The sequence below is a fragment of the Lacerta agilis genome, chromosome 4 (assembly GCF_009819535.1).
Source record: "Lacerta agilis isolate rLacAgi1 chromosome 4, rLacAgi1.pri, whole genome shotgun sequence".
NCBI classification, from domain to species: domain Eukaryota; kingdom Metazoa; phylum Chordata; class Lepidosauria; order Squamata; family Lacertidae; genus Lacerta; species Lacerta agilis.
Window position 1 is genome coordinate 9,634,659 of NC_046315.1, and position 26,636 is coordinate 9,661,294.

General features: G+C 48.2%; 1 protein-coding gene across 1 annotated transcript in view; it reads right to left on the minus strand.

The window, feature by feature from the left end:
* The window catches only part of TENM4 (teneurin transmembrane protein 4), a 202,290-nt gene that overhangs the window by 104,690 nt on the left and 70,964 nt on the right, over positions 1 to 26,636 (minus strand). Inside the window, exons 9-10 of the mRNA XM_033146027.1 lie at positions 21,993 to 22,193; positions 10,351 to 10,536 (exon numbers count right to left, since the gene is read on the minus strand). Coding sequence (XP_033001918.1) covers positions 10,351 to 10,536; positions 21,993 to 22,193 — 387 coding nt within the window. The remainder of the gene's footprint in view (positions 1 to 10,350; positions 10,537 to 21,992; positions 22,194 to 26,636) is intronic.

The window sequence follows — 26,636 nt, forward strand, 5'->3', positions numbered from 1 at the left end:
CAACACGTTTTGAAATGGCAGGCAATACTCTCCAGCATATCTCTCTCTCTCGCTCTCTCTCCGGCTGCAGCTATAATTCCATAAATTAAATTAATAAAGTGCGGCCTCCAACCCAGGAGAGTCTTGAAAGAGGAAGACTGACTTTGGAGCAGTCCTTTTACGGCTTTTTTTTGGGGTGGTGGTGAGACATTTTAGAAAGTGTGTGGTTTCAAAGGCTGCAAACAAAACCTGAATCTCATTCTCGCGTAATTTTGATGGATTTACTTGAAAAGCGGCTCTCTACTTTTTGTTTGTGAGGACAGACGCCAGCTTGGTTGTAAGCCAACATTTCTCTCAAGTGGGGATTCGGGTGGGTTTTGTGTTGGGGTGTGTGTGTGTGTGTGTGTGTGCGTGTGTGTGCGTGTGTGTGTGTGCACAAGCAGTGGGAAAGCTTCCATGTTTGGGGGCTTTTTCAGCAATAGAGGCTAGTTCATTAGTGCAAAGGTTCATTAGGGAATGCCCCACCAACTTCAGTTGACCCTCAGCCAAGAACTGCCTGCCTTATCCATCAGGCGTTAGATCTGTGAGGCGCAGATGGGGCTCATCCACCTGCGCAGGTAGCCCATCTAAGAGAAAAACTCTCATCCTAAACCTCCGCTGCCTTGAGGGATACAAGAAGAAGAGGAGGAGGAGGAGGAGGAGGAGGAGGAGGAGGAGGAGGAGGAGGAGGAGTTTGGATTTGATATCCCGCTTTATCACTACCCAAAGGAGTCTCAAAGCGGCTAACATTCTCCTTTCCCTTCCTCCCCCACAACAAACACTCTGTGAGGTGAGTGGGGCTGAGAGACTTCAAAGAAGTGTGACTAGCCCAGCAGCTGCATGTGGAGGAGCGGAGACGTGAACCCGGTTCACCAGATTACAAGTCTACCACTCTTAACCACTACACCACACTGGCTCTCACATCGGTCAGCCAATGATGCTGAATTGTGGGAGATTCAGGACACAGGGAAGGAAATTCACACAGCACAAAGTTAACTCATGGAGCTGGTATCTGCTTTTGGATGCGTGCACCAGAGCGGCAATACTTTGGCCCCCACCTGTTGCACAGTCACCAAAACCTCCGGTCACTGTTGCTGCACGTCGGGCTGCAACGTTGCTCAAGGAATCACAAGTCGGTTGACTGCATGCACTTTAGTCAACGAAATATGCATTAAAAAAAATTAAGATAACCCACAGTAGTTCTAAAGTAGCAAAAGCATGGTGTTGCAGGAAGAAATGCCTCTTCTGAGATGGAGCTTACAATCGGCAGTTTTTTGTTTCTTTTTGTAATGGAAACAACAGCAACAAAATTAAAAAGTCATTACCTGATTAATCAAGGGCACCACTTTAGTTGATGGAGACATTTCAATTTAAGCTTTTAACTGAACTGGGTGAACGTTGCTGCAACAGATGAACTGCCGACGAATGCACTTGAAACACGTCGCTGGCCTTTCTTTCGTTGCAACATGATGTTGAATTTAGCCAGTTTGTATAAACTGTGGCCCACCCTGACACCCGGTTGCAAGCCCACGCAGACTGCTGCATGGTGTGAACTGGCCCGTTTGTAAGCAGATTCACTCGCTGCTTTTCTTAAGATAGCAAAAGGACATGCTCTGATGCAGTCTGTGGGGCAGGTAGCGTATCACCCAGAAATCTTAGCCGACACAGTGCAGCCCAGATATTCCTTGATTCCAACTGCCATCAGCCCCTGTCACCATGGCTGGTGCTTAGGGGATGAGGAGGACTGGAGCCCAGCCAACATCCTGTGGGGCCAGCTGTTCTCTAGCCCTGATCTACAGCACGTATGCACCAACAGGTCAACTTGGCTTGGGGATTTGGCCCCGCTGAATTTTGCTGCAGTCAATATTACTCATTTCAAACTGAAAACCAACTTATCACCAAACTTAAAACCATGGAGAAACCTGGTCTGAACAAAGACATTGGATTCTTATCTCATTATACACAACAAAGCTATCTTAAGCTATCTCACCCCTTGCCTTTCCCTGCAAGACTAATTACAGCCGTTAAGAGTCGTCAACAGGTTTTCCACACCCATCAGCTGATCACCCATTCCCACCACCCTTCTGAGTAATACCCCTCCCCACTCCCTCACTATATTTAAGGATCTGGTGACTTCTGTTTCAGTGTATCTGAAGAAGTGTGCATGCACACAAAAGCTCATACCAAGAACAAACTTAGTTGGTCTCTAAGGTGCTACTGGAAAGAATTTTTTATTTTGTTTTGACTATGGCAGACCAACACGGCTACCCACCTGTAACCAAGAGACTTTGTATATCAAACACACTCACCTGTGTCTTCACCTCTTGGGCCATACAATTATTATTATTATCATTATTATCATTATCTTAAACCACATGCTGATGCAGTAATTGCTGCTATCTCCCCCGCCCCGAATAACTTGGCTAGGTGGGAAGGAGAGATGGAATGGGTAGGATAGAGGAATCATGGATATGGCATGATGGAAGTTGCAAAAAACAACATTCCCCCCTCCCTCAGCCTAAATGCCTGAAAAGCCAGTCTTTTCATACATTAGGTGAGAGTGCCTGTGAACATGGAGAAAAGATGGGATCTAATTTATTGACTTTTTTGGGGGGGTGCGTGCAAACAAATGGGGAGGGCTGTCTACCTGGGTTTCAAACACAGAGACAAACGAGGGAGAAAAAAGAGGAAGGAAGACCACCATACCTTTCACTACCTTATCCAGATAGTGAGCTTGGGAGATAAAAGACAAGGACAAGTAAAGTAGGGTTGAGTCAAGTGCAGTACGGATTAGTACGAGACAGTGCAGAAATGTTACAGAGGCGCGGGGAAGGCGAGGAGAAGGGTCAGAGGTTGGGGAAGGGGGAAACGACAACATCAGCAACAACAACAACAACAACAACAACAACAACAGGAGACCGAGCCTTTGTTACGAGAGAAACAGGAAAGCGGCAGGGAAGGAAGGGGGAGCATGTTGGTCAAAGAATGGCAAAAAGGTCTGTTTATTTATTCTGGGTGCTGTGAGTAATAAGGTCAGAATAAATAGCAGGCGGCCTGAAGCCTAGCCTACGAGCCTTTTCACGGCTACAGCAAGCTCTTACCACGGCCGCCGCTAAATGCATCCCCTCCCTTGCCTTCCTCCTGCCTGCCTATCATTCATTTAGAGGGCATCAACAATGCACACAGTGCTTTATGGGGTAACGTAAAGCAGAAAAGACCAGCCGCCAGCTCCAAGGGCCAGGGAATCCGGAAAAAAACAATTCCTTTTCTCTGCAATTAATAGTCCGTGCAGCACCATCATTGTACGTGCTGCTTTACGTTCAGCAAAAATGCCAGGTCTCTCCCGCAAGGAGCTTACAATCTGTAGCTTCCTGCCAGTTTACTGCCGGAAGCCCGGTTTTAGTTTTTAACCTTTCAATGATCCACATGCGATCAGCATTTCATAAGAGGCAGATAGCTCAGTTGGTTAGAGCGTGGTGCCGATAATGCCAAGGTTTGCAGGTTCGACCCCCCGTACGGGACAACTGCTTTGGGGGGGGGGTTGGACTAGATTGTACTCAGGGTCCCTTCCAACTCTATAGAAACGTGAGGTGGTAAATGTGTGCCAAAAGTAAAATCGGAACAAGTGGGTCACGAGTGCTTCAGTCCTGAGACAGGAAAGCAGCACCGAGTCTGAATATTCCTACCTCTTCCCTAGAGAGCTATCAGCACTAAAAAAAGGAAAGGGGGAAAAAACCCAACCCTGAGTGTTCTGAATTTTGACCGACCAGCTGTCTATCACAGTGGTCACAACTGGTGACGTCATCTCGCAACCCAGACTCTGAGAGGACCCTTCAAAATCTCTGCTAAGCCAAGGGAGACACAGTTTCTCCCCTCCACCTCATGTCTGGGGTGGTCTCATCCAGGTCCCCGGCTAAAAGGTGGCACACATGGACCAAGGAGTGTGACCACCTACGGGGGTGTGTATGTGTGTGTGGAAGTGGTAAGGTGGTAGATAAAATTCAGAAATAAGCGAATGACATGGGCCCCTAGGCCAATTTACGGCAAAAGCAAGAGTAAGTTTTGCAGGGAGTTCTCTAGTTGTCAGGCAATTCCCCCCCCCCATTTGTGCTTGCGGTCACTGTCTCTTAAGAGGGGTGTTGAACCAGGCCCCCCCCAAGACAGCCTGAAGCCAACTGCTTTGACTTTGTGGATTAACCTCGCTGAAGGGGCAGGGCAAATACCACGATGATATAAAGGGACTCGGCAGAAGAAAAGAGAGTTTAAATGGCTGGCTTAAGGTCAGAGCGGACGGGACGCGGGTGGCGCTGTGGGTTAAACCACAGAGCCTAGGGCTTGCTGATCAGAAGGTCGGGGGTTCGAATCCCCGTGACGGGGTGAGCTCCCATGCCTCGGTCCCTGCTCCTGCCAGCCTAGCAGTTCGAAAGCCCATCAAAGTGCAAGTAGATAAATAGGTACCGCTCCGGCGGGAAGGTAAATGGTGTTTCCGTGTGCTGCTCTGGTTCGCCAGAAGCGGCTTAGTCATGCTGGCCACATGAACTGGAAGCTGTACGCTGGCTCTCTCAGCCAGTAAAGCGAGATGAGTGCTGCAACCCCAGAGTCGTCCGCGACTGGACCTAATGCTCAGGGGTCCCTTTACCTTTACCTTTAAGGTCAGAGCGAGAGTGGCGAAAATATAAAAGCAGCCCGGGAAATTTAGCCGATGGGATGACTGAACAGCTCCTTTTCTTTCTGAGCAGTTGACGACTTTAGAAGTGGGCACTGGGGGCTGGGGGGTGGGGCTGGGGCTGGGGGATGCTTTAGGGGAGGGGAGGGGTGAGATATTTTTGGCTAAATCTCTCATTTGCTCTCATCCTGCCGAGCTCTTTGCTCTTATTTATAATGTTGTCCAAGTAAGAACCGGGCAGAGCTTGCTTCTCCAGTTTGGGCAGCGTTCCCACGCTCCTTCCAATCTGGCTCTCAAACAACTCCTTGTATTTTCCATTTCTTCCCCCACCCCACCCCACCCCTCCTGCACTGGCTCGGCAAGACCACCCAACTAGTAGGGTCGTAACCTCCGCAAGAATTTTTTTGGCGCGTCCCCGTCCCGTCCCCCACTTTCGAGTCTAGACTCTAGCGTGTCTAAACGGGCAGGCGGAAGCACGAGATTCATATTGGCAAGTGGGGAGGTGAAGAGATTGATGACTTGGCTCCAGGATGGGACAACCTCAGCCGTCGCCTGGCGGTTCAGAACATTTGCCCAAGGATAATGGAGAACAGAAGCTCCTGGGAACACCCTCAGGAGGAGACGCCTGGCAGGTTTAGAGCCTCATCCAGGCAACCCAAGTTACCTGGGTCACCATTGCAGTCTCTGGGGGAAGCTGCCATCCTTTTGCAGTGAAGAGCCAGGCCCGCAGAGTAACATGGTGCGATTCTTGGTGCACCCCTCCACTTAAGGCTGCTTAAGGTGGGAGATTCCATGGTGGGATGCTTTATTATTATTATTATTATTATTATTATTATTAGCCCAGTCCAAATCTCGTTGAAAGGTATAGGAAGTAATAAATGGGTAACTGACTGGGCAAAACATGAATTGGCTCAGTAGGTTGTAAGAAAATAAATAAAAGAAGAAACCCTAATAAAGGAAAGCAGGAGAGACCCTGACTGTCCATCAACAGCATGCTGTTAAATCAGAAGACTGGTGGTTCGTACCTACTCAGGGCAGGATTATTGCATTGCAGGGGGTTGGACTAGATGACCCCTGGGGTTCCTTCCAACCCTACAATTCTATGAGTCTAAGCATCCGGGAAGCACACTGAACAGTTACGAAACTCACCTGGTCACTGTCTCCCTCCGTATGGTGAGGTTCATTGCATTTCTGATTAAATTATAGCAATCATTTGGGTCTCTGGCTGTTTTATTGGGGACTACAATCCCCATCATGCCTAGCAAGCAAGTCCAGCAGTCAGGGATGATGGGAACTGTAGTCCAATTGCAGACCCAAATTTGGGAAACCCTGGTCGAACGTTAAGGAGAAGCCTCTCCTGCTTCTGCAATGTTTAACTGCAATGTTTAAATGTTTTCTGCAATGTTTACCTGCGCACATGTCAATTAAGGGTTAGGATGGGGGTTCAGCCACTTGGGGGGGGGAGGATGGGTTGGGGTGGGTGACACAATTTTTATCGGGGATAAAGCAGGATGGGAGACAAGATGTAATGGCAATTTATGGTCCATGATGTGTGTGCCCATGCAGGAAAATCGCACTGGAATAAGAGGGAATGCTTGCCACACACAATGACCTTCCACGCCAATGTCCTATCACATGTGCCTGTTCTGTTACTCCTCTCCGCTCTCTCTCCCCCCCCCCCGCCCAATATTGGATTTTTATGGTGGTGCAATGCTTGTTTTTTCAGCGATTATTGTGTTCATGAGCCTATGGTGCAGAGCCACTGGGAAGACTTTCTGGGTGGTGGAGAAAAGGGTGTGTGTGAAAAAACTCTCTATCTCTCTCCCTACACCCTTGACAGATCACACTGCATTGCGGGGGGTTGGACTAGATGACCCCCCCAGGGTAAAAGCAGCAATGGGGGCAGAGACAGCCTGCTAAACATGGACCGTCACCATGTTTTAAGCGTTCGGAGTAGTAAAGGCAGTATGTAAGACTTAAAACAGGGCTGTCTCAAATACTGCCCTGGGTTCCAGACTGGAAGAAAGGGTTGTGTAGAAATAAATGGGCATCTCCAACCCCATCGTCCAGCCCAGTCACTGAGGTCCAGCTCCGAGGGCCTTCTGCCTGTTTCCTCACTGTGAGAAGAAAAGTTACAGGGAATCAGGCAGAGGGCCTTCTCAGTACAGTGGTACCTCGACATACGAATTTTTTGACTTACGAATGAAAAAAGTGCCCGCACGCCTACAAATTTTTCGACATCTGAAGGACATCCGTTGGCGGTTTTAGATGGGGTTTACTTGACTTACGAATTTTAAATGCGTTTTACTCGACTTACGAATTTCTCCGAATTTTTCGTTTCCAATGCATTCCTATGGGAAAATCGCTTTTTTGACTTACGAATTTTTCGACCTACGAATGTGCATTCAGAACGGATTAAATTTGTAAGTCGAGGTACCACTGTAGTGGCACCCGCCTTGTGGAACACCCTCCCATCCGATGTCAAGGAAATAAACAACTATCTGACTTTTAGAAGACATCTGAAGGCAGCCCGGTTTTGGGAAGCTTAAAATATTTGATGTTTATGTGTGTTTCCTTTATACTTTGTTGGAAGCCACCCAGAGCGGCTAGGGCAGGCATAGGCAACCTTCGGCTCTCCAGATGTTTCGGACTACAATTCCCATCATCCCTGACCACTGGTCCTGTTAGCTAGGGATCATGGGAGTTGTAGGCCAAAACATCTGGAGAGCCGAAGGTTCCCTATGCCTGGGCTAGGGCAACTGAGTAAGATGAGCAGGGTACAAGAAATTTATTATTATTATTATTATTATTATTATTATTATTATTATTATTAATACTGCCAAGTACTCCTACTTGAAAAATCTGGCTGCTTTTCAGGCCACACCTTGTTGCTAAGGCCCCGATCCTGTGCAGCTCTTCAGGCTACCTTCCCCGTGCAAAAAACCCTCATTTGCATTTGGGTTTTTTTTTTAAGAAAGAAAAGAAAGACTTTCTCTTGAGTAATGCAGCAAGGAAAGCTGGAAACTACTCTTGTTGCATCATTTCCTGTGGCAGAAGTCAGTTTTCTAACTATAAGCTCCAGGTTCCCTTTGCAGAAAATGCTAGAAGTCCCCACCCCCCAAAAGAAGCCCAAATAGTTTTTACAGCGAGTTGGAGAAGGCTTGCAAACAGCTGATTAGGAGGTACAGAACAAATCCAGTGCAAACTCTCCACCCTGCAACTGGCATTCCCCATCTGCAAGAGCATTTGTTTGTTTTTTAGAATTTCTGCCTTAAGACAAAACAGTTTTGAATGTGGCTGTCCACAAGTGCATTTATGCAAAACAGAGAAACCAGGGGAAAAGATGTTTGGAGAAAGGGTAATGCCCTGAGATGGCAGCATGAAGGAGTTGGTCTGGGGAGGGCTGTGAAGCGGCTGGTTTAAGGTTGTGCTAAAATGGGGTGGAGAAACGACAATTGCATGCTGAACGACATGCTGGAACGGGCTCCCTGGTGAAATTGGGCAAAGATTCACCAGGAAATTGGACAGAATTGGAGGGAAAAAATTGTCAGGTGGGGAAGACCACACAAAACTTCCGGTTACACAAATGGTGCAAAGGTTTGTCTCTTGTTAAAGTGAAAGTTATAGTTAAAGCTATGGTTTTCCCAGTAGTGATGTACGGAAGTGAGAGCTGGACCATAAAGAAGGCTGATCGCCGAAGAATTGATGCTTTTGAATTATGGTGCTGGAGGAGACTCTTGAGAGTCCCATGGACTGCAAGAAGATCAAACCTATCCATTCTGAAGGAAATCAGCCCTGAGTGCTCACTGGAAGAACAGATCCTGAAGCCGAGGCTCTAATACTTTGGCCACCTCATGAGAAGAGAAGACTCCCTGGAAAAGACCCTGATGTTGGGAAAGATGGAGGGCACAAGGAGAAGGGGACAACAGAGGATGAGATGGCTGGACAGTGTTCTCGAAGCTACTAATATGAGTTTGGCCAAACTGCGGGAGGCAGTGGAAGACAGGAGTGCCTGGCGTGCTCTGGTCCACGGGGTCACGAAGAGTCGGACACAACTAAACAACAACAGAGTGAAAGAAGCCCTTGTGCCTAACTCAATGGTAAAAAAGGTAAAGGACCTCTGGATTGTTAAGTCCAGTCAAAGGCAACTACGGGGTTGTGGTGCTCATCTTGCTTTCTGGCCGAGGGAGCCAGCATTTGTCCACAGACAGCTTTCTGGGTCATGTGGCCAGCACGACTAAACCGCTTCTGGCGCAACGGGACACCGTGACAGAAACCAGAGCGCACGGAAACGCCGTTTACCTTCCCGTCACAGTGGTACCTATTTATCTACTTGCAGTGTTATGCTTTCGAACTGCTAGGTTGGCAGGAGCTGGGACAGAGCAACAGGAGCTCACCCCGTTGTGGGGATTCGAACCGCCAACCTTCCGATCAGCAAGCCCAAGAAGTTCAGCGGTTAAGACCACAGCACCACCCGCGTCCCTCTAGCTCAATGAATACTCAATGGAAGAAACGTTCTCAACAAGCTGGTAGAGAGAAACAGGCAAAGAACAGGTCTTGGGGGTTTTAAATTTGAAAACGAAGCACTTTTGTTGCTCCCTCTGTTCCACTTATTGGTAAATTTCAGGCTTTGGCGATAAGCTGTCAGCAATGCTTAGATGAGGCCCTTGTGTTTCTTGACTTGTTCTACTGAGAGCAAGAAAGAGGGGGGGAACCCCCAGGACTTGTCCGGGGATGCGGAAACTGGGGAACAACAAGCAGGTTCCTAGTCTGGGGCTAAAAGGGGGGGAGAGACCCAACCCGCCATGTCAGCATGGATCCCTCAATTCAGTTGAGCCCAAACCCCCATAATCTTGCAATTTATATGCGGTAAGCAAAAAAAGCAACTATTTTCCCATTTTGGATAAGTATTTCCCCCTATAATAGGAAACAGTTCCCCCGGAAACTCAAGATTCCCCATATCTAGGCTGCTGTAACGTTTCTGGTCACTTTCGTTTAGGGAAGTTTTTAATATTTGATGTTTTATCGCTTTATTATTATTATTATTATTATTATTATTAGTTTGTCAGGAGCCACCCAGAGTGGCTGGGGAAACTCAGCCAGATGGGCAGGGTATAAATAAATTATTATTATTATTATTATTATTATTATTATTATTATTATTATTATTATTATTCCTATGCACTCTGAAGCTTTACCTTAAACTTTTTTTATCTTGTGAACTGTCCTGAGATCTTCAGATGAAGGGTACTATATAAATTTAATTAATTAAGGCCTGGAAACTTGCTCCCCATGGGAAAAAATAAATAAGTGGAGGAGACTCTTGGGGTGCTGGGTGGTGTGTGTATACTCTGTGCCCCCTTTCTGAGCTGCTGGAGACTGTGCACGGCCCTGTCTTGAGCATGGGCAGAGCGTCAAAGGACATTGTGGGGGGCTGCGGGATGGGGAGTGCTGCGCATGGGAATGTATGGCACTGGAACACGGAAATCCAGGAACGGAAGGAAGGAAGGGGGTGTGCATGCTGTGGGGAATGTTGCGGCAGTTCGATTAAGCATGCTCCTTTCACCCACTTCCTCCACCCTTCCTTCAGCCCCACCACCCCACTGATTATCCCTTTCCGCATGGGTTTATCCCCGTAGTCGAAAGCGCTCTCCCCCTACCCCTACCAATGGTGCAGTGCTCTCCGTTCCAGCCCGGGCTGCATTCGCACTTTCCGTCCCGGCACGTCCCGTGCTCGTTGCAACGCGGGTGACACGATCGCTGGTCGCAGGCGGAGCCCATCCACCCTTCCTCGCAGCGGCAGGTGCCTCCCACACAGGTGCCATGCCCTCCGCAGTCTGCGGCACAAATCTCTGCGGAAGAGAAGAAAGGGGAGGAGGCCCAGGGTGGCGGGCGGAGGGGAAGGGGAGAGTCGGGTGAAAGGGAGAGAAAGTCAGAATTTTAGTGTTAGGGTGGAAGAAAACAAGGAAGAAGACACACTCTGCTACCGGGAAAAAAAGAAAGGAATTTCTGCAGCTCATAACGGTAATCCTTTCTGGCAATAAGAATCTAATAAGCAGATTACAAAACAGAGGAGACGGACACGAATCTGGCGAATGAATCTCCTGTTTACTTCCGGGTGCTATCACGGCTCCAGTGGCTTTTGAGTTGAGAAGGGCGAATCCAGAAGCCGTACGCTACTCTGCCACAGCAAAGGAACAAAAGCCGCTTTTTAATTAAAAACTGCTTAAGCGTGAAAACAACGAGGCCCCGAGTCGCCCTAAAATAAAGTTTAGTGTCCCAGGCAAAGTCTATTTATTTGCGGCTTGTTAGCCCTTCAGTTATGAGGCCGGGAGCCTATGAAAGCCTCGCGTTTTTGCTCTCGGACATTGCTAACCTTCGCAAAAGATGTTTCATTTTCTCTCCAATGTCTTGCAGGACTTTGAAACCTGGCGGGAAATTGTGGGTGCAGCTTAAGGAATCTGCTGGGCAATTGAATTTGGTCCCCGGCCCCCCTTTCTGAGGTCGATACCCACAACCCCAAGCGCTGCGGTTAATAAAAAAAAAATATGCTGTGGCCTTTCAATTCACTTCATCCAGCCCTTTCGGTGCAAGATGGACTGTAACCCAGAAAGCTCTCCTTTTGTGCACCTTGCTACATTAAGGGTAGGGCTAATCCCCCCAGAGAGTAGCTGGGGAAGAAGAGGGGTCTGGCGTTATGCAAGACATTTGTTTCAGGTCACTGCCTGCTGGAGGGGAGGCAATAGCGCCCAACCCATCTCAGCCTGTGCTAACGTTACACCTGGCTGAAATCCAGCCTTATATAACCATCCCTCAAAATATAATAGGCGGAGGCAGCAGCAATAGCAATAAATGAGAGCAGCAACACTGCGGCAGGAAAGGCCGTAGCAGAAAAGCAGATGTTCCCAGGATCAGTTCCTGCAGGCAGGGGCGTAGCAAGGGGGGGCGAGCCACCCTGGGTTCCATAATGGAGGGGGCGACAAATTACCAAGGAACATTTTTTTTTAAAAAAAATGTTTTTTTGAAATGTTTTTTGAATTTTTTTTTAAAATTCCTGCTCCGAAGCTCTTATCTTACTATACTAGGGATTATATAGCTATATATGAAATTTCATGCATATCAATTAATATCTTGACCCTCCTCCACCAAAATAGCTGTTCACTTGGCTGTTTTCCTATGTCGTGAAGGCTGGAATTTCAGTTCCCAACCCTAACCCCGTGGAAAGCCATCTAATTAGACTTCAATTTGATTTTGAGATGTTTTTAGGAGGTGATTTAATTATTGTTTGATTTTATACCAATGTTATGTATCTGATGTTAGCCACCCTGAGCCCGACTTTGGCCGGGGAGGGTGGGATATAAATAAAAGGGTTTTTTTATTATTACTTGTTATTATTCCTTTGTAAGAAAATATGAAATAATGTAAAACCATTTTTGTGGTGGGGGGGGATCAATGGGGGGGGGTTTGACAAGAATCTTTCCGCACCAGGTACCACCTGACCTTCCCATGCCGGGGGTGTGTGTGACAAAATTTTTTTTGCCCCCGGGTACCAATTTACCTTGCTACACCCCTGCCTGCAGGCATCTCCGGGTAGGGCTGGGAGACGCTCCCTGCATGAAACCCTGGAGAGCCGCTGTAAGTCGGTGTAGACACTACTGGGAACTGCAGTTCGCCCCTATAGGGAGCTACAAGTCCCAGGACCCTGAACGAGCTGCAGTTTGTTGCACCAGCCTACAAAGCTGCCTTGCACAGCATCGGCCCATTGGTCCGTGGAGCCATTGCCACGTAAACACAAGAGGTTCCCCAGCCAAGCTACCTGTGGTGCTTGTGAATGGGAACTGCTCAAGGCTCATTCAGGTGGGGGGCATTCTGCTAACCTGTGGGCGCTCCCCACAAGGCAGTGTGCACTGAGAGGTTTCGCCCGTCTAGAGGAGAGAATTAAAGCCTGCGTAAATAAAAGGAAAGGGAGAAGGCAAAATACATCATACGGCAATTAACACACATGGTTATCTTCCAGAATGAGCCCGCTTGTGGTTAGTGGGATAAACTTCCCGATGACTCTGCCTATTATTCTTGGCAACTTGGTGAAATTGAGGAGGAAATCCTCGAAAGATTTCCTTCCTGTTCCTTAAGAGAACATATTTACCAAATTTGGGGAGGCTTTACGAGAGATATTTTTCGGGAAGGAAGGCTGACGGTTGTCTGGCATCTTCTCCTCTACAGAAAGCATAAGCCATCCCTAGCCAGACTGATTGCATTTTACCCTTTGTGGTCTAGACAACTAAGAAAGAAATGTTGTGTTTTCTGTTTCTTTTCTCAAGTTGCATTTTTGAAACCTGCCTTTTAAGATCATCTCGCATTTTATACTTGAGAGAGATGCTCCCTGGGGGGCTCGGCGGGCTATAGACCCTCATCCCAGCAGGCTCTGCCAAGGCCAGGGTAAGTTAAGAAAAAAATTCACCCTGGATTGAGGGCAGGGGTGGGACTTGGCGGGGAGGGGGGGAGACGTACCCCTACTCCAAACTCCTTTCCGCTCAGTCGTTTGACCTAGCAACCCAGCGGAAGGGTAGAGTGTGGAGTAAGTCAAACTCCGTTTTAAGAGTCTTGTTTTCTCTCTGCAAAGCTTGGGCTGGCTCTGAAAAGAGTTTGGAATGCAAGCAAGTTGCGCCGGTCTAACTGACCCTGGAGCAAATTGCACCTGATTCCTATGGTTCGGGTTGCTCTTTGAGTTGGCTCTGGCTCCACCTACTGGTGGTCTCCCTGGCTCCCACCCAACCTAGTCCTCCTTCGCTGCCTTCCAAATGCCTAACCTTAGTAATAATAATAATAATATTTATTATTTGTACCCCGCCCATCCGGCTGGATTTCCCCAGCCACTCTGGGCGGCTTCCAACAAAAATCAGATACAAAAATATCACACGTTAAAAACTTCCCTGAAAAGGGCTGCCTTCAGGTATTTTCTGAATGCCAGGTAGTTGTTTATCTCCTTGACCTGTGATGGGAGGGTGTTCCACAGGGCGGGCGCCACTACCGAGAAGGCCCTCTGCCTGGTACCCTGTAGCTTAGATCAGTAGTTCCCAAGTTTCACTGGGGCCACTATTCCCTTGGTTCCATAAACTCATCCCCAGTGCCGCCTACTGTCTTGCCAGAGACTATCTCGCCAGAGTGGTACATGCTCTGGTTATCTCCTGCTTGGACTACTGCAATGCGCTCTACATGGGGCTATCTTTTAAGGTGACCCAGAAACTACAACTAATCCAGAATGCGGCAGCTAGACTGGTGACTGGGAGTGGCCGCCGAGACCATATAACACCGGTCCTGAAAGACCTACATTGTCTCCCAGTACATTTCCAAGCACAATTCAAAGTATTGGTGCTGACCTTGAAAGCCCTAAACGGCCTCAGCCCAGCATACCCGAAGGAGCGTCTCTACCCCCCTCGTTCAGCCCAGACACTGAGGTCCAGCTCCGAGGGCCTTCTGGCGGTTCCCTCACTGAGAGAAGTGAGGTTACAGGGAACCAGGCAGAGGGCCTTCTTGGTAGTGGCACCCTCCCATCACATGTCAAGGAAATAAACAACCACCTGACTTTTAGAAGACATATGAAGGCAGCCCTATTTAGGGAAGTTTTTAATGTTTGATGTTATGTCATGTTTTTAATATTCTGTTGGGAGTCGCCCAGAGCGGCTGGGGTATACCCAACTCTACAAAAAAGATTATTCAGAAGAGCGGTTTGCACAATCTGCTAAGGAAGGTAGTCACGCGATAGAATTCAAAATGGTAATGATGAACTGCACTTTCCTTCAAACTCCAATTGAAACTATTTAGCTCCATCTGGTATGCCGGCTGAGACCCTGCCTACGCACAGACTGCCTTGTCAGAGTGGTGCATGCTCTGGTTATCTCCCGCTTGGACTACTGCAATGCGCTCTACGTGGGATTGCCTTTGAAGTTGACCCGGAAACTACAATTAATCCACAGTGCAGCAGCTAGACTAGTGACTGGGGAGTGACCCTATAACACCGGTCCCAAGGATCTACACTGAGCACAACTCAAAGTGTAGGTGATGACCTTTAAAACGGTAAATGGCTTTGGCCCTGCATAGCTGAAGAATTGTCTCCACTTGCATTGTTCAGCCCAGATGCTGAGGCCCAGCTCTGAGGACCTTCTGGTGGTTCACTCATTGCAAAATATGAAGCAACAGGGAACCAGGCAGATGGGCTTCTCAGCTGTGGTGCCCGCCCTGTGGAATGCCCTCCCATCAGATGCCCAAGAGATAAACAATATGACTTTTCAAAGGCATCTGAAGGCAGCCCTGTGTTGGGAAGTTTTTAATGTTGGGTGTCTTACTGTTTTCTAATTTGTTGAAATCCACCCAGAATGGCTGGGGCAACCCAAACAGATGGGTGGCATATAAATACATTATTGTTATTATTAGCTTAACTAATTCAACAAAACTGATGAAGTTGATGTGCTGAGAGTGCGTTTTCAAAATCTCATAGTTATTTACAACTCCCAATGCCCCACTAGGAATCCTGGCCCCTACCTGGAGAGCATTATCACTGACTTTAAAGGTAAAGGTAAAGGGACCCCTGACCGTTAGGTCCAGTCGCGTCCGACTCTGGGGTTGCGGTGCTCATCTCGCTTTACTGGCCGAGGGAGCTGGCGTACAGCTTCCGGGTCATGTGGCCAGCATAACTAAGCCGCTTCTGGCAAACCAGAGCAGCGTACAGAAACGCTGTTTACCTTCCCGCCGGAGTGGTACCTATTTATCTACTTGCACTTTGACGTGATTTCAAACTGCTAGGTTGGCAGGAGCAGGGACCGAGCAACGGGAGCTCACCCCATTGCGGGGATTCGAACTGCCGACCTTCTGATCGGCAAGCCCTAGGCTCTGTGGTTTAACCCACAGCGCCACCCGCGCCCCACCACCGACTTTAGAAACCACTAATTTAGACTGCAACTTAAATGGCGAAGGAACCCTTCTATTTTTATTTGTTCGATGCTGCAAAGCACCTGGCGCAAGGATAAGGCTGTCTCTGTCTACACCATGCCCAATTTTTATGGGATGACAATGAATTACGACATTGCTGTTTGGTCCAAACAGGCCAGCTGTGGTCTCTGGTCCCCCTACCGCCCTCAACATAAAGGTTTCTGAGTCATATGTGCAGACTAAATTTCAAAGAATAATAATAAAATATGGGTTTTTTGGGGGGGGATGCAATGAAAAACGAGATTATATCAAATCTGAGAAAAGAAAGCTGGGGGGGGGGGAGGCTTTAAATACTCTTATTACAGCACTGCGAGCCCGTGGGGGCAGCTGCGTTGTGCCGTCTCCGCCTTTCTGAGCAGATCTAACAGACTCTCCGCGGGCATCAAAGCTTTCCCCCCAACAACAAATATTTTCACACCAAATGTTTCCCTCTACCCCTCCCCTCAAAAAAAAAAAGATGGTTAAATATTTCCTTTCATCTATAATCTCTTTTCACCGTTTGTGAGAGCAGCTCAGGCTGCTCCCTGCGCCTTCGTGGGGTGCTCAGCGCACTCCCGCTGTTTTTGCCTTGCACACCGATTCATTCGCCCTGCTGCTCAGAAAGTCTCGTGTAGGAGAGGGTTCGAGACTGTTTTTACGGCCGGAGAGCTCTCCCCCTTAAGACTTTCAGAGTGAATTTTGACTTTGGAGTTGCCTACAGGTCCCTCTTCAGACAGGGAGAGCTAAAATGTTAAGGGAAATTGTTATGTCTGTAGAAGGCATAGAAGACACTCTCTCTTTCTGCTCATGGTACAGGTAAAGAAAGGCACACACACACACACACACACACACAGAGAGAGAGAGAGAGAGAGAGAGAGAGAGAGAGAGAGAGAGTTGTTGCTGTACAGACACCAAGCTTCTCCCATGTGACTTTACTGGTGCAATTATTTTATTTTATTTATTCATTGCACATAAAGGACCTAAGGGTGGCAACACAAGAACAGGGCCTTCTCTGTGGTGGCTCCCTGTTTGTGGAATGCTCTCCCCGGGGAGGCTTGCCAGGAGGCGGATTGCCTGGCCTGGCACATTATACACCTTTAGGCACCAGGTGAAAACGTTCCTCTTCAACCAGGCCTTTGGCTAATTAACATCTTATGCCCCTTTTAAATGTGTCTGCGGGAGGGGGTGGTTGGAGGGGGTTTTCCCTCCTCGTTTTTATTATGTGTTTTATCTTTTTATCTTGTATTTTATGCTGTGAACCTTCCCGAGATCTATGGAGGAAGGGCGGCATACGGATTTAATAAATCAATAAATGGGAAGGTGATAAGATGAAGCAAACAACCTGGGTGAAGCTCATTTGTTGACGGTCAATATTTCTCCTTCGTTTTAAAGCACGTTGCTAGTATCAGATATTAAGCTCACAATTACCGTATTTTTCACTCCATAAGAAGCACTTTTTCCCTCCTAAAAAGTAAGGGGAAATGTTTGTGCGTCTTATGGAGCAAATGCATGGTCCCTGGAGCCAAATTGCCCAGGGGCCAAAAGCAGATCGTGCTCTTTTTTTTACAAAGAGAGAAGGGGGTATTGAAAGGAAGCTGCTGAACAGCTGTTCAGCCAGTGATCGGAAAAGAGATAAGGCTCCCTTTCCAGCCCCGCCCCCTTGCCCAGGCCTCCATTGTTGAATGCAGAGGGAGGCTGTTTGTTCCCCCAGCGACATGTGACTGGCTGATTAGATTATCTGTCTGGAAACTGTAGAAATGGCTGTAGGACTAGAAGCTGCAGAACTGTGAGTTGAACCCCATAAAAACGGGGCTTTTCCTATTTGAAAAAGAAGCTGCACCACTTTCAGCTAATACTCAAAAAAGCAGGGCTTTTCCCTTTGCAAAAAAGCTGCACCACTTTCAGCTGATACTGAAAAAAGGAGGGCTTTCCCCCTTTCGTCCTCTAAAAACTAGGTGTGTCTTATGTTCAGGTGCGTCTTATGGAGCGAAAAAATACATTAAGCAGCCTGGAGATGAAGAACCTGGAAAGGCCAGGATTTCATCCACATGCAATTCATCAACCGATATAAAGAGTGTGTTTTCCAGTTTGTTTCGAAGCACGTCGCTAGTGGCAAGAGAGTGCTCAGGATGAGCCGTGCGCAGTTAGGCGCCGCGCTGATTCTGCGCCACCGGAGGAGGGGGGAGGTCATGCACTGCATGCGCTTCCCGCAAAACACTGCAAAATTTACTAAATAAAAATAGCGAATGCCTGGCTTGAGAGTGCACTTCTTGTCTGTTGGAAGCAATCCCTCTTGGCTGAAGAAAATCTGCTTCGACAAAGTAATGAATTGTTCCTGGCTTGAGACAGGCTAGTTTTCTGGGGGAGGGAGAGGGGATTGGCTCACGAAACATGTGAGCGGGCTTAAGACGCTTGCTGTTTGCTTCCTGGCCAAACCTTTGATCCCAGCAAATGTCCTGTTCTTTCTTTCCCAGCATAACAAAAGCCAAACACCCAGGGGTGTGTTCTCGGGGCTTGCTGGAAACGGGAGAATTTGCAAACGTGCAGCAATGAGTGTGTAACACAGGCCTCCATCAACTGCTGCCCTCCAGAAGTCTTAGGCTACAAGTCCCATCATCCATGGCCGTTAGACATGATGGCCGGGGATGAAGGAAGCTGTAGAATCTTAGAATTGGAAGGGACCCCCAAGGGTCATCTAGTCCAACCCCCTGCAATTCAGGAATCTCGATCTGTAGCATAAAATATCTGGAGGACACCAGGTTGGTATAACACTGCAGGGGAAAGACAATTCTCACAAGTCTCAACAATGCAACTCCAGAGATACTATAGGCTTGTGGTTAGCTACTTGCCAGGTCGCCTGGGGCGAATTCAAACGGCTCCCAGGCGAGCAGAGACGGCCCTTTCCAGTTTCCCTTCCAAAAGAGTCTGGTTATTCTTGAAAAATGAAACCCACTGAACATGCTTGGTTTAGCCCCTCATTCCTTCTTTCATTGCAGCCTATGTCCAAATCAAAGTGGAGCAAGGCATGAGTAATATTACTGGCACCCCCCTCACTTTTCAAGCACACACCCTTCTCTCTATTAAGAGAAAGATCATACATTTGCCACCCAAAAAAATCTTCCACTCGTGGCGCTTACTGGTTTGCAAGGTGGCTGTTGGAAGGGGGGCGGAGATTACATTTGTATGCAAGGGAAACAAAGAGAGAGAGATAGCCGCTTCTGTTACCCGTGCTAAATCCTTTAATAAATGTGGATTTAATGCTAAGATAGAAGATCAGGTAAAAATTGCCCAGAGCTGCTTAAAAACTGGAACCGTTCCACTGACCTTCAAAACGTTATTAGAAAATTTAATAATTACAAACTGTCTTAAGTTGGATTTTCTGGTTTCAAGTGAGCTTAATTAAGCAGCCTCACCCCACCTCACTGGTACTCTTGATTCCCCCCCCCCCAGAATTGGAAGGGTGCAAGTTTCCTACTGTGTTGCAATCAAAACAAACAAACAAACAAACAAACAAACAAACAAACAAACAAACAAACACCCTCCCGGATAGGCTGCTCGCTGTCAGCTCTCACGCTGTATCACAAGGATGAACCCATGTGGAGCCACAACGTCAGTCATTCAGGCTACATAAGGACAGCAAAGTTGAAATAAATTATTCCTTATCTTCAAATGATCCCTGGGTGATGAATCAGCTCCTCTCTTTTAGGCACCACTTGGGTTATTTCTGATTTTTTTTAAAATGTTCATTAATTTTAATTTTAATTAAATACAAGCAGGTGGTGGTAGGGAACCCATGAAAATTTGGACGCCAACGGTTGTTGATAACACTCTGTCCCTCTGTGATGTTATCCCTCCACCCAACAGCTCCATGTTGGCCTTATGAAACACCTTGGCACCTAAACAGGGAGGGGGGGTCTGTCCGGATGAGGCCCTAAGCCCCTTCCAGTTTGAGGGTTCCTGTGCCCAGCAAGGACCGAAAACTAATGAAGGAGGTTGCTGGAATGGTCAGCAAATTTCTTTGTGCGACAATGACTTTAGCTGGCCACCTAGAATCATGGAATCAGATGTCGCCTAGTACCACCCCCTGCAATGCAGGAATCCCAGCTAAAGCACCCACCAGCATGGATGTGTCCAACAGCAACCCACCAGCAACCCAAAAGAAAGAGTTAGGTTGTAAGAGCTGCAACCAAGAGATGGTGCCCTCCGGGCTAATGGGTAGTCCACAGCAGTGACCAGAGGATGAATGGCCGCTGGGAGGAGCTCAGAGAGAAGAAACGCCATGGTGCACCTGCAGCAGCACAACCGGATGCCTTCCTCTGCCCCAGCTGCAACAGAACATGTCTCTCCCCTATCGGTCTCCTACAGCAACAGTGGGGAACAAAAAGACTGGGATCTATTGGCAGATCTCTGAGTAGAACGCAAGCGGCAAGCGTAGAAACAGCAAGGATTTCTGGCTGTTGCTCGCAACCAAAAAAGGAGGCTTTTCTCTGCATGCTAAATTAGGCTGAAAAGAAGAGTTTTGGGGAGCGCAGGAAAAGACCAGGAGCAGATTTCTGTTTTGCGTGGGAGGCGTGCGAGTTCAGTTCTGGCACTGAAACCATATTCCTGGGCTCCTTAACTTTAACTTAGGTTGCCTGTCTGCAAAGACCACCATTTCCAGGTGGCTGACTTTGGGATCCTAGTAAAGAACACAGACCCCATAAGCTTATATCCTGCCATTCCATTCTTTAAAGGTCTCCAGAGATGAGGGAGATATGATTATGCCTTCCAACCAACAACAACAACAGCAGCAGCAGAAGACCCCAAAACCGTTAACTATAATTCCTGAAGAAAATGAGAGGAAACTACAATTTGAGGGCTGGTTTAATACGGCAGCCTATCCTCTTTCGTTATTTCTGCTTATAACTCCTGTCCCCCAGCCCCGCCCCCCACCTCAGCCCCACGGAAAACAACCCCCTCCAGGGGTCGCATAGCAAAACATAACCTTTCCCCTTTCTGCATTTGCAGAATGCACCTTAAGTCACTCTTGTCAGGCAGCTCAGTATTACACTCAACCTTCGGCTCCAGGACTCCATCCCTCACAGAGCTGTTTCCGATGTTAAGAAAGTTATTATTGTTCCATGCCTGGTGGCGAGAAATCTCTGCCAAGGTGGTTTGTAAACACCCATTTGTTACCCAGACCTCTCCAGTCTATCTCGGCCTCAGCTCCGAAAGATGGATTTGCACGCCAACCGTGGCTGTACTCCTGAGACTGGCATAGCTCCCCCACCCCACCTCCCCCGGCCCCACAAAATGAATAGTTTGCATGAACTATGGGCCTGTATCTACACTGAGGAGCAAGGAGAGTTATGGGTGCAAGCCGGCAGGTGTCTGGAGACTACTGCAGCTAAGCGGTACAGTGGTATCTTGGGTTAAGAATTTAATTCGTTCTGGAGGTCTGTTCTTAACCTGAGGTACCACTTTAGCTAATGGGGCCTCCCGCTGCCGCACAGTTTCTGTTCTCATCCTGAAGCAAAGTTCTTAACCCGAGGTACTATTTCTGGGTCAGCGGAGTCTGTAACCTGAAGTGTCTGTAACCTGAAGTGTCTGTAACCCGAGGTACCGCTGTATATTGTTGGCATCCAGAGACAATGGAGTGCGGCTCTGAGGGCTGAAGTCAAACGGCTGTGTTAGCAGCACCGAAGTTACTTTCCTGGAGCGCAAGCCTGGGCAGCGTGAATTGAAGTCCTGGGCTGCCCAGAAGATAAGGACCCCCCCCCCCCAGCCTTGCTGATGTGATCCAAAGGAAACTGGAGCAAGATGTCCGGCACTATCTTGGCTGCAGGAGTTGATGGAAGGAGGCGTACAAGGCGTCCAACCATCTTAGGGACTCCGGAATTACCTCCTTAGCCTTTTATTCTCCTGAAGATATCCCACAAGGCAGCGGAGGTTTAGGATCAGAGTATTCCTTCTCCTCAATGGGCAACCTTCCCATCTGCCCCTCACTTTCCTCTACAGCATGTGCAGAAACTGCCTTCTTGACCATTGGACCCACTCTTGGTCTCATCTGCTCATTCCATCAGAGCCTGTCTTTGCATGCAGGGAAAGTCCCTAACTCACTGAGGGTTTGAGCCCCATCAGCTCCCCTTAATCAGGCCAGCTGGAACCATATCTCAGAGTGTGGCTGCTGTCACATGCTGGCAGCTTCTAGGAGCCACAGGTGAGATCGGAGTGCAAGCTAGGGACCGACGGTGGGCAAACTACTCCAGAAGGAGCCGGACGTGTCTCCCACCACCCCTCCCCTAAAACCACCATATACTGTTGAAATAAATAAATGGGGGAAAGCCGCAGGTGCAATTACCGATGGCACAGTCGTGTCCAGTCCAGCTGGGATCACAGCTGCACAGGCCGGTTTCGGGCACGAACGTGCCGTGGCCAGAGCACTGGTCCAGGCAGGTTGCTCTGGGGGTCTCGCAGTTGGTCCCTCCCCATCCAACAGAGCAGTGGCATTCTCCTCTCACGCACACGCCACGTCCGGAGCAGGTGGGGTCCATGCAGTCCACTGCAGCAGGAAGGGAGAAAAATAGATGCACATGTAAAACCAAGCATAGGTTCGCATTCATTGCCTCATTTCTTCATTCATCTTATGCCCCTCCAGGGAGTGCAAGGAGGCCAACGTACTCCGCCCCCCCATCTCATCCTCACAACAACCTTGCAAGGTAGGCAAGGTAAGAGAGGGAGCGGCAGGCCCCGAGTCACACCCAGGTGAGCTTCACGGCTGAGCGAGGATTTGCTATAGATAAATGTATCTATTCAGCGCTTCCGTTTGCAGATTTGCTTCCCGTGGAAACATCGCCAAGTGCTTTAACAGCAGAAGCACCAGTGACAGAAACATAGTGAAACAATCCCATGCATCAAACCACAGGGCAGGAAGGTCTTCCATATGTGTTGGAAAGAGAACATGAATTCCAAAAGGATGGGCGCTGCCATGCTATGTCTCCACTTCCTCCCTCTTAGCTGCGATTCCTGTGGGTCTAGAAGACCCTCTGGGTCCACCCCCCCCCGACTCTACAACTCAACGACACCCTCCCATGTGCTGAACAATAGATTTCAAGCTCATCGGGGCAGGGACCCACCCTCCTGCACTATGCAAAGCCAAATGTGCATCTAGGCATGGCACAAAGACAATAGGACCATAGAGCTGTAGAGCTAGAGTCTAGTCCAGCCTCCTGCAATGGAGAAATCCTGTGTAGGGCTCGAACCCACAACCCTGAGATTAAGAGCCTCATGCTCTCTTGGCTGAGTTACCCCAGCAGACAGACGCCTTTGTCAGATTCTCCTGCCAGCATCAAGCTACCGGACAGACCACGTGTCTGGTGTGATAAAGTCCCCTGCATTTTACCTAGGGACCGAGCTGGCTGCCCAGCCCTTTCCCCGAGCTGCGCAAGGATATATTTCTGTGGCATGAAGACTCATACTCTTTTTGCATCATCAGAAAAGCAGCAGGAGGAGACCCAGCCTATAAAAACTTCCAAGAGCGAAGGCACCAATTTTAGAATGCAGGGACCTCTCTCAGCCCCCCGACTTGTCTTCTTCCTCAGAAGTAACAGCCATGAAAGGGAAAACAGGGAGAGCAAGCTGGCAGCACCTTACGGCCCCCGGCAGATGGTTCAACTGTGGGGAACAAAGATTGCCGGCTAACTGACAAGGGGCAACGGAGAGGCAATTAATCATCCTCTCCGAAGGCCAACGGGGGGAAGGAGGTGAGCGGTACAGGGGTCTCCATCACAGGCGGCAAGAGCGCTCTGCTACCTCAGCGTTAACACAGGATTACCGGGGGGGGGGGAGGAGGTTGCATGCATGTCAGGACACCTCATTCATCATAATCCCAGGGCCATTTTTCATGTTGAAACGAGCCCTTTCAGAAGGCGCCCGGTTACAATGGCTACTTTAATCTTGCCCTCGCTGGCCGCATCGCTTCAGACTCTTGGCACCGTGGCAAGGGGTCTCGGATCGGAGCGTTTCGCCGCCTCCTTTGTGAACAAAAGCTTCAATGTGTGTGCGTTTTCTCCCTTTTCGTTCCCCACTTTCTTCTTCTTCTTCATGGTTTCTTTTTTTTTGTTTTAACGGGAAGTTCTGCTCAGCAAATCCCACTGCTCCGCTGCAAACGAGCGAGTGGAGGTTTCCAGCCTCTTTCTAGAGATCCGTTCCGGGTGCGAACGGCAGAAGCCGTGATTCGGGGCACCGATCCACCGGGGGACGTCTCCCGGGTCAGTCCCACTGAAATGACAGAAGCCTCCCCGTGGCTCCCATTCATTTCTGTGGGGCCGGCGCCGGAGAACTTCCTTGGCCCAGTGTGGCATTAGGTTGCTGAAGCTAAAACAGCATTCTCCGCTGAGCACGGAATCGTAGAATTGTATAGTTGGAAGGGACCTCCGGGGTCATCCATACCAACCCCCTGCAATCCAGGGATCTTTTGCCCAAAGGGCTGCTGGCAATTTCAAAGGTAAAAATGGAAAAAAAACGCCGCAGAAGCTGTTTTGACTTCCGAGGCACGTTGGAAAACGGAAGCAATTACTTCTGGGTTTCCGGAGCTTGGGTTCCGAAACGTTCGGCTCAAAAACCGAGGTTCCACTGTATAGGCTTAATACAGTGTGTGTGTGTGTGTGTGTGTGTGTGTGTTTAGGAGATAAAAGTTAAGAGAACATTAACCAGAAAAGGCATATTTTAAACATTGGAGGAAGAAGCACTGAGGCTTCAAACCAAAAGAGATCAAGACCAGATGGCCCTCCTTTAAAGAAAAGAAATAATATTTGTGAAATATTTGAAATCAACTTTTATTAGAGGGATTTACAGGTTTTTTTTTAGGGGGGGGAGAATCCCACAGATTTCCTAAGTAACATATTTCATAAATCCTTTTTAATGTTCCTTTCTTCTTGGCAGAAATACGAAATATTGTCTTGCATATGGGGAACAAATGCTGAGTAGGAAAGGGGAAAGCTCCCAACCACTCAAAGGCTCCTAGGAAAATGTGCTTCATTTGGTGCCTGCCCTGCTAATTCGGGGCTGCCATCCAATTAAATAATATTGGGCTTTTTATTTTATTTTATTTAAGAATCTCTGTCCAACTTTGTATCCTTAACAGACTTTCAAAGCAAAGCTGTCTGAATAGAGCTGTAATAAAATTGCAACTGATATGAACAAAATCAGAACCATAATTATCTAAAAGCAGCAACCATTGGAATAATCAGAAAAAGTTCTGCCTGGTAAGTCATGGCTTGGCAATACGATGGAAATTCATCATGGAGAGTGTTATGTATTGAAGTTCTCACCCTAGGCCACTAGGGGTGTTGTGTATATAGTTTCACTCTGCCCATCGTGACTGCAGTTCTCACTCAGGTCCACATGCAAATGAAGGATTGAGAGTGCCGTTCACGGACTGGGTAGCTAGAGAGAGTTGTTACTGTTGCATGTTACTGAGTACTATATAAGCAGGCTGGCTCAGCCCTTCAGTTCAGTTCTGTTCCAGCCTGGGAATAAAGAGAGCTGCTTGGAGAATCACTGTGTCGTCTGCTATGTCCACCCACTACTTAATAGAGAGGGTTCCATTTTGAAATGTGGTGGTGGGTGGTGGGGTTGGGGGGGGGGAGAGGTTATTGGGTTGTTGTTTTTATTTTGATCATGTATTTTGTAGTTTCATGATCACTGCAGATGGTGACAGCAGTCACGAAATTAGAAGACGCCTGCTTCTTGGGAGAAAAAGCAATGACAAACCTAGACAGCATCTTAAAAAGCAAAGACATCACCTTGCCGACAAAGGTCCGTATAGTTAAAGCTATGGTTTTCCCAGTAGTGATGTATGGAAGTGAGAGCTGGACCATAAAGAAGGCTGATCGCCAAAGAATTGATACTTTTGAATTATGGTGCTGGAGGACACTCTTGAGAGTCCCATGGACTGCAAGAAGATCAAACCTATCCATTCTGAAGGAAATCAGCCCTGAGTGCTCACTGGAAGTACAGATCCTGAAGCTGAGGCTCCAGTACTTTGGCCACCTCATGAGAAGAGAAGACTCCCTGGAAAAGACCCTGATGTTGGGAAAGATGGAGGGCACAAGGAGAAGGGGACGAGATGGTTGGACAGTGTTCTTGAAGCTACTAACATGAGTTTGGCCAAACTGCGAGAGGCAGTGAAGGATAGGCGTGCTCTGGTCCATGGGGTCACGAAGAGTCGGACACGACTGAACGACTGAACAACAACAACAAAATTTTGTGGTTTTATATTTTGATTTTATTCTGTGAACCGCCCCGAGACCTACAACCTGCTGCTGTACTAGCTGAAATCCATAAAGAATCCTTTCTTTAAGAAAGAAAGAAAGAAAGAAAGAAAGAAAGAAAGAAAGAAAGAAAGCGTGGATCGTGATGACGCCAGGGTACCACGTGTTGGGACAGGGAGAGGAGAAGGCTTGCCATTTTCAAGGGCAGCCTTGCACTTGCTATAACATGCTGTCCCTGCTTGTTGCCTCCGAAGGAGCTGACTGACGGGTGTCTTGCTGACACAAGCACATCCGCCCGCCAGCGCTGTCCCAAGAGCCGCTTTGTGCATCGCATCACAATAACGGGAGGTCTGGTGTTAAGAAAGCAGCTCCAGCCACCCACGTTAGCAACAGGGCTTCCATCTATCTTCCACGCACATAAAGGAAAGAACGAAAACACAGCGCCTTAGAAAAGACATGGAAATGAATGCAGATCAAGGAGAATCGCCACAGCATTTCCATCTCGGGCCCAGAACGGAACGGAAAGTGTTTCTTAAGGCAAGACTTTTTAAAAAAGAGACGTTCGGTTCTGAAGCTGGAGGACCGCCTGCTGAGGGCCTGAAGGACCCTGCCCTTGCCTCTCTCCCCCTGGCTTGGGGCGGGGCTTGGCAGGCTTCACAAGGACGGCAGCTGCTTTTAAACTGTTTTTTAATTTTTATCTGCATTGTTTTAAATGAGACCATCGTGGCTGT